At 41.9% G+C, this 12,166-nt stretch overlaps 1 protein-coding gene across 1 annotated transcript in view; it reads right to left on the reverse strand.

Annotated features, from left to right (window-relative positions):
- Positions 1 to 12,166, reverse strand: part of tmtops3a (teleost multiple tissue opsin 3a) — a 31,044-nt gene that overhangs the window by 930 nt on the left and 17,948 nt on the right. Inside the window, exon 3 of the mRNA XM_056277335.1 lies at positions 923 to 1,156. Coding sequence (XP_056133310.1) covers positions 923 to 1,156 — 234 coding nt within the window. The remainder of the gene's footprint in view (positions 1 to 922; positions 1,157 to 12,166) is intronic.

Here is a 12,166-nt window from a genome sequence, read left to right on the forward strand (position 1 = left end):
TTGGTATACCGTGACTTTTTCTTGCACATTGGTACTTCTCACAAGTTGCCGGTACCCTTTTCTGCCCTCTCCATATCAGGTTCTCTCGGTGATTCATAATGGCCCTTAATAAACTGCATTACCCAGGGGGAACTACATACCAAGGGATGTGACACTCACCTGTCCCCATTCTCGCCTGCCTGCTTTTCTGTCGGTGGCTAGTCTAAGTAACATTACATTAACCTTACAATAATGTTGGCCTGGCTCCAAAAGGGCAACACAAAGACAACACAAACACTGTCAGAAGATAACGCAACAGAGCTTCAGAAATCAAATCCTGTGTTACTAAATACAGGCTGGGAGCAGCAAGCTAACGTTAGCGCCACTCCCTTGAGTAAATACATTTACGTTGTGAATATCAGCAGTATCTCCTAGCATCTTTTAATTACTGTATGAATTAAGAATGTAATAATGATTTGCTGATACACATGCAAACATGTGAATAAGAGAAGTACTGGCACTTATTTTTTTCACTTTAAGTACTGCATGCAACCATACACACACACACACACACATACACACATGCACACACGTTTTTCTCTATATCCTCATGGGGACAAAGAAATGAGTTAAATTAGATTCAAAGTCCTATTTCCCTAACATTAACCCTTTCCCAAACTTTGACCCCTAACCTTAATACTGAGCATAATTCTAATGCCTAACTTCGACACTAGAGCCAAGTCTAACCATAATCTCAATTCTAACCCTAACCCTAAATCTAACCCCAAACCCAGGAATAACCCCTTTCCTTGTGGTAACAAACAAAAAACCCCCTAGATAGGTGTTTTGTACTTTTTCTATCTTTATGAGATCATCTAGTCCACACAAGTGTAGATAAACAAACACACACAATCAGCCCCATCCCCATACCCTGAACCATCACCTGGTTATTGAAGAACACATAGATGATGGGGTTGACAACAGTGCTGAATTTGGCCAGGACAGACGGCACCATGCTGGCCATAGGGGTGACTAGTCCTGACCTTCCAAAAGTGGCCAGCAGCGCCATGACCCCATAAGGCATCCAACACAGCAGGTAGCAGGTCACCATAGACAGCACCATCAGCAAAATATGCTGCTCTCGCCTCTGAGCTGACAGCAGGTTGATCTTACCTACCTGGATTGAGGATTGAGGGGTCGAAGGAAATGAGTGCAGTTATATACTTGATTCACCAATATACAATTAAGTAATATTACAAGACATCAATGCTGTTGTTTTCATTTTGTGCCACTAATTTACTCTTGCATTATATGCCTGAGACACAGCCCTTTAAGATCTTCTCTAACTGCAGAGGGATTCCAAGTAATGATCAGCCACCACTTAAGCTCATTCAACTCACATAATAACATTCATCACATTTGTGTAACACATTTTAATTAAAATTACAGTGGAGGTAAATTCAAAGTAAAAACAACAAATATTAACAACTGATTTCATGTAAGAATGGAAGGGCTTGCACTAAGGAATAAGAATAAAGACTGCCGGCTCCATTAAAGAGATATTCTGGTTTTATTGACAATTAGGTGGTTTATGAGTTACCATGAGATTGTGTTATCAATGCACAGACATTATGTTGGCTGACCTCATTTGCTGCGGAAAATTTTTTGGTCCGCTCACTGGAACTAGCTGCCAGATCTCTGAACGCAAGAGTCATCGGCAAGGCGATGTCCGTGCATCAATAACACTACCTTATGGTAACTCATACCACCTAATCTCAATACATCCAAACTATTCCTGTAAAGGCTTGCACAGCAGAGCACAAGTCTTATTCATATTATTATTATTACAATTACCAATTCAGAGTAATTCACAAGAAAACAACACTATTGACTATTACTGTATGTCCAACAGTTCCCATCTACATGCCACTCACTCTTTTCTTGTCCATCTCCATTTTTGAAATAGAGCAGCAGGATACTTGACTGGGTGTTGTATGTTTGAGTTGAAATTTGCTCAGACACATCACAATGCAATGCCAGTCTGTGATGATTACCACCATGCAGGGCCATGCAGGACATAAACCATTTTTATACCCTCTGTGAGATCAATCCTCATGTGTTGGCTCTTCTCCTGGATCCTTGCCGTGGTGGAGAAGCTTACATGTACTAATGATCCCAAGAGTTATACCGTCCGGAACTTGGCTCCTGGTAGGGTCACCCAAGGCGGATAGGTCAAGGGGGAGGTTCCAGACAAAGCGTGATCCACAAAGACCTCAACGGCGGAACTGGCAGAAGATGTCTCCAGTTCACAATGGTAGTGAAGGTGGATGAAGGCTGCAACAGAGGGTGGTCTCCAATCGTTCTGGTTCTCCATGCCATTGGACTCTGGCCACACCTTGCCAAGGACTGTGTGGTGGCTGCAAGTGTATCAACCACTCCATGTAAAAATCTGTCACGTGCAGGCGTCCTCCCATTTTGTGGCTCCAGGATCAACCTCTACACTTCCTGAGGACTCAGAAGGACCCAGAGGGAAGACGGTCATATTCAACCCCAAGTGACCTCCGATGATGATGTGTTGGCTGATCTAGTAATGCAACAATCAGCAAATACCACATGGCTTGATGGAGCTTGTGTTGTATTTTTGGTCATAACCTGTGCAAAAGTTCATAAATGATCTCAACTAGATAATGGTTCATAAATTAAATATTTGATTTTATCATCGCTAACAAGCACAGATACAAGTAATCTCTATCCCATGTCCAGATTCATGACTGAAAACATGATGCATGATGCGGTACGTTCGATGAGTGCTGCAGGGTTGTCTGTGTACCCATCAATATTTTTGGGAAATGGAAACCAGTTTGCGCCTGAGAATTTGTTATGCATTGAAAAAGGACAATTTGCTTTGAGGTGTGTGATGTAAACACCAACACCCTCATGAAGGCATAGGTCTCACGAAAAAGAACAGACAGCACTGTGTCCGGAGTTTCAATGTGCTGTTGTCAGACAGACATTAATAGATATTCAAGTTTATAGACCTAAGCTTGATCCATGCTGATACTCCATACGAACATCATCTCTCCCTCTAGCACGTCACTTTTCAGATGCCAGCAGCAGGCTCCATTAGCCGATGGCTGAATTTCTAAGAAAAACCTTAGGCAGGGTTATTGGTTGGTGGTGGATGGCTAAGACCCCTTTTCACCAATACAGCAATCAAGTCTGTAGAGCCACTGCCACTGGCTTATATAATAGCAGGTATCCAATAGTAACAGGCTGCTTTCATTGTCTAAAAATACCTTCCAGGGGATTCATTAATAGAGATATCACAGCAAGGTGCATGGAGTGATCCAGCCACCAACCCGATGCCCTTAATTACTTATTTATTTTATTATATAGTCACAATATTTCTTATGAATGCCAGGTTTATGTAAGTCTGAGGTGGGAATGAGTCACTCAGATCTGTAAGGAGTCATTGCCCTCCTGAATGCAGCATGGCTCTGAGCCCCCCCAAGGAGCTACCCCCATTCCATGTTCATTCTGGATAAATTAATAGTAGCAGGGTAAAAATGTTGTTCTGGCCCCTGCAATTGGTTGGTCTGGCGCTCCTAAAAATAGCCGGGCAAACACATGGTCAAATGTTAATCTGAACCTGATGGCCATCTCTAACCCCAGGCCAAAGCTGTCAGCTCCAAGTACACACATCTGTCATCTTAAGAGCCACAGCCTGCTTGGCCAGCACTATTAAGGCATAGCTGATGGAGATTGTAAAACACGGTGCCACGAGCAAATGTAACTGGGGAAAATTATGTCTCTATCCTTGTGTGTCTGTTTCCTTTTTATTTTTCATTTGAGCATTTTCCATCTTCATAGTGTATCAGGGAATTGTTATCGAGCTGTTACCCATTATTTAACAATACACTGCTGACCTCACCTGCGGTTTACTCTTGATCGTATTTCATGGGATAATTGAACTCTAGGCACAAAGAGAACACTGGACCATTACTGACTGAAATGGTGAATGATGTCATGGATTAGAATTGCATAACACTACTGCCTCAAATCAGTGCATTAAGAAAACGTTTTGTAAACCACCAAGAAATGTAATATTTATTGATTTTACCTCAATGTAGTCTCATGTAGCCAGCGTCCACAGTATGCATTTACAAAACAAAGTTTTGACTAAGTTGTCTGCATGTGAATTGAAATACCAGTCAAGTACTCCCCAGACCGTTTCATGCACTAAAGCAAGAACAGAGGTGATCCTTCAGCGTATGCACTATGACAGGACTATCACCTCATTAGCATACAAGTGACTGATCAGATCATGATCAGAGTACACACTTGTATTCCTGTACTTCACTGTTTCATTCTTTTTCATCCCAGCTTGTATCTTTCTGCATGTGGCATCTTTTAAGGTGAAGAGGACATTGAGCTCCATGTTGGGGTACATGGTACAATACTGCCACAAGCTCGGTCTGAACTTTCAAGTTCTCTAAAACCTGTTTGTGTGTGTGTGTGTGTGTGTGTGTGTGTGTGTGTGTGTGTGTGTGTGTGTGTGTGTGTGTGTGTGTGTGTGTGTGTGTGTGTGTGTGTGTGTGTTATGTAACGATGCTACTAAAAAATATGTTTTTTTTTTGTTCCAAAACACTGGTCAGTCTACTTTGGGACAAGACACTTGCATTAGTTTTAATTTACCAGATATCTTAATAACAGTACTTGATGTAGTAGTATTGTTAACATACAATGTGTAATGTTATAAGATAATGTTACTCTTTTCCAAAATGCTACAGATGTAAGTGTTGAAAATAACACCTTGTTTTAAAAGGAGTGTTAATTTTTTTGCACCTATTTAAAATGTCCATTGCGCTCATATGCTCTTTTCCTTTTTTTTCTTTCATTTTCTTTATTGGGTTTTCAACATCATCAGTATTTACAAAATAATCGAACTGGAAATGTATGTGTTAGAAATACAAAACAACATATCCAAACAACAAAAAACGAAAACAGAACAAGGGACAAGATTATAACAATGAAAAAAAACAAAAAAACAAAATACCATTGTCATTGTCACAGTTCAATAAATTCAGACAATATATTTCACCTTGGGTGTCCTATACACATATACCAGGCCCTTTGCATCACCAGAATGTGTCATGTCCTCAACCTCATCCAACGAGGATAAGAATACAGGCTACATATAAAAATGGTTATACATCACTCTGGAACTGCTGGGAGGTGTAATCGCTTAACATGAGAAAAGAAGGTAGTCCACATTACACAAATTGTGTTTGTGGATCCTTTAAGTGTATGCCTAATTTTTTCCATCTTTATGCAATTTAAAACAGCTTTAATCCAGACAGCATGGGAAGGGGGTGCCGGAGATTTCCATCTAAGCAAGATACATCACCTTGCCAACAGGGTGACAAAGGCAATTACGTCCTTATTAATTTTGGTCAGTTGTAATGTGAGCGAGGCCACCTGGTTCAACCTATGTGCCTCTTATTTCAGAGAGTGTGTTAAATACATCTTCCCAAAAACCAACAAGAGATGTGCAACCCCAAAACATATGAACATGATTTGCAGGAGATTGATTACACCTTACACGGTTAGGGCTAACATCTTTGTAAATTTTGGATAATCTGGCTTTGGTCCAGTGAGCCCTGTGAATGAGTTTGCATTGGATGAGGCCGTGTCGGGCACATATAGAGGAGGTGTGTACCCTTTTGAGTGCCCCTACCCATAATTCATCAGATATTTCCTCACCCAGTTCCACCTCCCATGAAGATTTAATATTGTTTAATGAGGTGGCCTGTAGAGAACAAATTGTCTTTAGACTATTGTCAGGGTACTTCTCAGAATAGGTAGGGGGATAAGAAAAGTGTCAAACTGTGTGTCACCAGGAAGAGCGGGGAATTAAGGATCTATACTGCGGATATAACTCCGGATCTGTAAGTACCTAAAAAAATGATGTCTGGGAAGCCCGAATTTGGCTGAGAGTTGCTCAAATGTAGGAAGTGTATTATTAATATAGAGATCTCTGAACCTTTTAATACCAAAACTAGACCACATTGAGAAGGCGCTGTCCACCATAGATGGGAGAAAAGCTGGATTTGAGGCCACCAGGGGATAAAAAGAAGGTGTCTGAAACCCAAAATGGTGTCTAAATTGGTTCCAGACCTTCAATGTTGGTTTGACACATATTTTTAGTGAAGAAGAGATAAGGGCCTGTAATGGAAGAGTGAGCGAGGGAAGACAATGATGCTGGTGCATATGAGGTGGCCTCCATCTCTAGCCAAATCGGGGGTGAGGATATTTCTTTGCTCTGCAACCAGTACTGATTGATCCTGAGATTAGCAGCCAAGTAGTAGGACCTGGAATCTGGGGCCTTCAAGAGCTGTTTTCACATCCTAGGAGACTTTCCATCCCATATAAAAGGTAAAATTAGCCCATCAATCTTTAAAAAAAAAAACTTATTGGGAAGATAGATTGGTAGGCATTGAAAGAGATATAGGAATTTATGGAGAGTTTTCATTTTAATAGAATTAATTTTGTGACTAAAGAGAGGTGCAGCAATGACCAGCGTTCCAAATCGTTCTTAGTACAGGTTAAAAGGGGGGCAAAGTTGGCCTGAAAGAGGTTTTCAAATCTGTTCATGACATGCACACCGAGACAGGTAAAAGTATTATGAACAGTTTTAAATGGAAAGTTATGTAGAGAGAAACTTTTTGCAGCCACATTAAGCGGCATCAATTCACTTTTACTAAAATTCAGTTTATACCCTGATAAGTGACTGAAGGATGTGAAGGTAGCAAGGGCTGCAGGGACAGAAACTAAAAGGTCGGATGTGTACAACAATAAATCATCTGCAAGTAGAGACAGTTTGTGTTCATGTCAGTGTCTAACTATACCTTTAATGAGTGGATTGGAATGAAGTTTTATTGCCGGGAGTTCTATGGCGAGGGCAAATAGCAAGGGACCTGAAAGGCAACCCTGGCATGTCGACCATTGCAGGAGAATATACCCTCATTGAGTGTTATTGGTCCTGACAGAGGCTTGGGGGGCGGGGGGGGGGTGAGTACAAAAGTCCTATCCAAGTCATGAATTTGGAGCCAAAGCTGAATTTGTTTAGGGTGTAAAAAAGGTATTTCCACTCCATCCGGTTGAACGCTTTCTCTGCGTCTAGGGATATGATGGCCTCAGAAGTGGTTGTGATAGAGGGATTATATATAATATTAAACAACCTTCGTAGATTAAAGAATGAGTGTCTGTTCGTAATAAATCCTGTTTGATCAGGGAAGCTAATTGATGGGAGAACTGTTTCGAGACGTGCTGCCTGAAGTTTGGCTCGAATTTCATAGTCGACATTTAACAAACCAATTGAACGATATGATGCGCAGTCAAGAGGGTCTTTGTTTTTTTAAGGATAAGACAGATAATTGCCTGGGTGAGAGTCTGTGGGAGAGTGCCATTTACAAATGCTTCATTGTACATTTCAATTAGAATAGGGGCTATTTTGGAAACATTTTTTTGTAAAACTCTGCCGAGTAGCCGTCAGGTCCAGGACTTCTCCCAGATTGAAGGGAACTGACAGCATTAGACAATTCTTTGACAGTGATCGGTTGTTCTAATTTTCTTTTTACCATATTCTGGCTGACCAAGGGCACATTAAGTGAGTGGGGGAAAAAAATAATTCAATTCTGATACATCTGCCTCATGTTCAGAAGTGTATAAAGACTGGTAGAATGTCTTGAATTCATCACTGATTCCCCTAGGGTCTAATGATATCCCAGATGATGAGCAAATTTTAGGAATCTGATGTGATGATGTTACTTGGCATAATTTCTGGGCTAATACTTTACCAGCTTTATCCCCTTGTACATAATAAGTGCTCCTAGACTTTGCAAACTGTTTGGTGACCTCATCTGTTAATAATGTATCAAGCTCTGCTTGCAAAGTCAAACGCTCCTTATAGATATCTGGAGTTGGTGAGATGGCATAAATGTCATCCAATTGGGCAATACAGCATATCAGCACAGATTGCCTATCCTTTTTAAGTTTATTCACATTTGCGGTGTAGGAGATAATTTTGCCTTTGACCTAGGCTTTCAAAGTTTCCCCAGAGAGTAGATGCAGATATATCTGGGGTTCTATTTGTAGCAGTAAAAAAGTCAATTTGGTGCGAAGCAAATTTGATAAAGTTCTCATCGCTAAGCAATTGAATGTTTAATCGCCAAGGTGGTCGCATGTTAACAGTTTGAAAGACTACTTCCATAATAACAGGGGTATGGTCAGATACAACAACTGGGTTATATAAACATGAGAATATGGAGTGGAGAAGTCCATCATCTACAAGGAAATAGTCTATTCGCGTAAAAGTGTGGTGAATCAGTGCGAAAAAAGAATATGTTTTTTTCCACATGGGTTAAAAATTCTCCAAGGATCTGAGACTGCAAATTCAGACATAAAGGATCGAACAACCCTAGCTAAGGTTGACAATGTGGTAGGCTTAGTGGAGGATTGGTCTAACTGGGTCTAGCCAACAATTAAAGTCACTGCCTAAAATCAGCATATGGGAGGACATATCGGGGAGTGTAGAGAAAACAGATTAAAAAAAAAAAATCTCACCATTGTCCAAGTTGGGAGCATAAATGTTGACGAAAAATACATTTGTATTGAACAGCTTACTGGTGACAATTACCTACCTACCACTGGAATTGGCAGTCACATTAGAATTGGTAAAAGGTACTGACAGCCACCCCTTTTGCCCTACTCTGAAGTGAGGAATGAAACACCTGGCCCACCCATCTACACCGAAGACTTGAGTGTTGTGATAACTTGAGGTGAGGTTCTTGGGAGAAAAATTATGTGAGCTCTCAATTGGTGAAGATGGTGGAGTACCTTACTGCATTTAACTGGGTTGTTGATGCCTCTGCAGTTCCAGGTAATGGAATTAAAGCCATTTCCTCTAGTTGGATGAGCTACACCAGGCTGAACCATGTCTTAAAAAAGAGAGGACGTGTAAAGAACAAGGCGCAATATCAACTAAAGAACTTTATTGACCATGGTAGTACAAACTTAAGGTACAAAAACAAGCACCAAAACACGAGACATATAAAAAGCTACATACAAACAAAGAGGAAATTGCCCCTTCCCCCCAAACCTCCCTTGCCGAAGCATCTCCCCAACTTAGATACAAGCAAAACCCCAAATACAAAAAAGTGTAGAGTAAAACATACCGCTTACTCTTTGCTACCTGAGACTTGTGACCACTGTAACAACAGGATTGTTATTCCTAGTTTGTGGTTCCGGAGACCAATTAAAGTGTGACAGAGACCCCGAGTGATGCTGGCTAGAGATGAAGGTAACTGAACTGTCGGACTGAAGTCGATTGGTTAACATTTTCGCCCGTGGTGCGGGAGACCTAGGTTCACGTCCTTGCTGTGGCGGTTTGTGGCTGCCCCCCAAATTCGCTAAATTGGTGTCAGAATTGAGATGGTGAGGCCATCGGGAGTGCATGCGCCCAGAGGTGTGAGGGAACTGATATGCTGAAGCACCGGGATGTGCTTCCTGAAGGAGGGGGGTAGTGTAACAGTCATGGAAAAGTAGACTCGCTAGCCCTTGTGTGTTATCCATTATCACTGGCTCCAACAGAGTGTCTGTGGTAGGAAGAAGGTCCTTGTCCTCCTATTCAGTAGTCTCTATGCCGGACTCGTGTTAAGACCTTGGCTCGGTCTATTGCGATGGTCCAGTATAGCCAAGTATGGATCGTGTCTCGCAGCCACAGCTTTCAGCATGAGACGTTTGGCTGTCTTTACTGCTGACTCTGTTTTCCCATTACTCTGGACGTATCCAGGCGAAGATGTGCTGTGTTTAAACTCCCACATTTGACTGAATTGCTGAAACTCCCGAGACACATATTGTGGTCCATTGTCCGAAATGACAACGTCCGGTATCCCCTGTCGTGCAAAGTGGGCCTTTAGCTTTCTGATCACTGTGCTACTCTTAGTGTCTGGTAGATGATCTATCTCCCAAAAGTTGGAGTAGTAGTCTACAGTTATCAAGTAGTCTTGATTATAAAAGGAAAACAGGTCTGTCCCTACCTTGGCCCAAGGTCTGTATGCCATATCATGAGGGTGTAATGTCTCTCTTTGTTGCTTAGGGTCTACTGACCTGCATACATCACATTTGGAGATGAAAGTCTTTATGTGCTCATTCATCCCTTGCCCGTATACACTTTCCCTCGCTCTCCTGAGACTTCCTTCTACTCCAAGATGGAAGGTGTGGATACGATGAGTGATATCAGCCCTGAGTGCATCAGGTATCAGTGCTCTCTCTCCCCTGAACACTATGCCACCCTGAAAACTCAGTTCATCCTGGAATGAATGAGCAGATCTAATTGAAGTCAGTCTCTCTGTAGAGATGGGAAGGTAGTTAACCATGTTCACAGTCTCTAACTCTGTTTCAATTTCCCCTTAGTGCTCTCTGGTAAGTATGCCCTACTCAGCGTATCTGCCAGCCACATATCTCAGCCTGGTACGTAGATCACTCTGATGTCATACTTTTGCAGCCTCAGTAGCATCCGCTGCAGTCTCTTTGTTGCACTGAGAAGTCCTGCCCTGAAACAGACAGTCATGAAAAGCAAAGAAAACGAGATCTGCTGTAAGTTTTGTGGTAAAATTCATGAGAGAATCAAAAACAAATGCCCAGCTTTTGGAAAAAAAACTGTAATAAGTGTGGGAAAGAAAATCAGTTTGCTTTACAATGCAAATCAAGAGCAGAGAACAGCAGGAAATATAAGCCAGTGCATGTTGTCTCAGAGCAGGACTGTGGCACATATGAGGATATTATGACCATAACAGAGGAGACTTTAGACCAAGTAGAACAGAGTCACAGCAAAGGCCAACAACTCTATGCAGGAATGATGATAGGCAAGAAACTAGTTAACTTCCAGATAGACTGGAGCTACCTGCATTGTGATTCCAGTACATCTCCTAAACCCAGACACACAGCTGGAACACACACAGAAAGTGCTTGTGATGTATAATGTAAATGTAAGATCAAGGTCAGAAACCCCAGAAACAATAAATTGTACAGACTGGAGTTTCAAGTGGTGGACCAGAAAGGCAGAATTCCTTTATTGGGCAGGAAGGCCAGCAAAGCCATGAAGTTAATAAAGGCACAGTACGAAAATATCCTGGCCATTGACAGCATAGTGGAAAAAAAGAACTGAGTCATGTAACAAGTGAGGAGAGATGTGGCGGACACATGACGAAGGAGAAAATCAAAACAGAGTTCGAAGATGTGTTCACTGGGGATGGCTGTTTGGAGGGGGACTATCGCATTTAAATTGACAACAGTGTACTACCAGTGAAACTGCCAAAACGCAGAGTGCCAGTTGCTATGATGGCACCTCTTAAAGAGGAACTCAAGGATCTGGAGAAAAAAGGGATCATCACACCAGTAGAGCGGACCACAGACTGGATAAGTAGTATGGTCTCAGTGACAAAACCGAATGGGAAGCCAAGAATCTGTATAGATCCAAAACTACTGAATAGAGCACTTAAAAGGAGCCATTTCCCCCTACCTACGATAGAAGACATCCTCCCAGAGATGTCAAAGGCAAAAGTATTCACATTTTGTGATGTAAAGAACAGCTTCTGGCACGTCAATTAGAGGAAGAGTCAAGCTACCTCACCACATTCTCCACCCCATTTGGCCGGTACTGTTGGCTGAGAAGGCCAATGGGTATAAGTCCAGCACCAGAAGTCTTTCAAAGGAAGCTCATGCAGGCGCTTGAGGGCTTACCTGGAGTATACATCATAGCGGATGTTGTGGAGGAGGCAAACCAAGACCACAACAAGAAACTCAGACGCTTCCTGACCAGGTGCAGAGAGTGAAACATCAACTGAACATAGACAAATTCAAGCTACGATGACTGGAAATACCCTACATTGGACACCTGCTGATGACTGAGGGACTGCGGATTGACCTAGGAAAAGTACATGCAGTCAGGGAGATGCCGAGGCCAACATATGTAAAGGGGGTAGAGACTGGTGGGTATGGTAAACTACCTATCAAAATTCTATGATCACCTGTCAGATGATTGTCAGATTTTAAGACAACTCACACACAAAGAGAACATGTGGGAATGTTTATACACAGTTTGTTTCTTAAAATGTTTGGTTAT

The sequence above is a fragment of the Lampris incognitus genome, chromosome 1, assembly GCF_029633865.1.
Source record: "Lampris incognitus isolate fLamInc1 chromosome 1, fLamInc1.hap2, whole genome shotgun sequence".
Classification (NCBI taxonomy): Eukaryota; Metazoa; Chordata; class Actinopteri; order Lampriformes; family Lampridae; genus Lampris; species Lampris incognitus.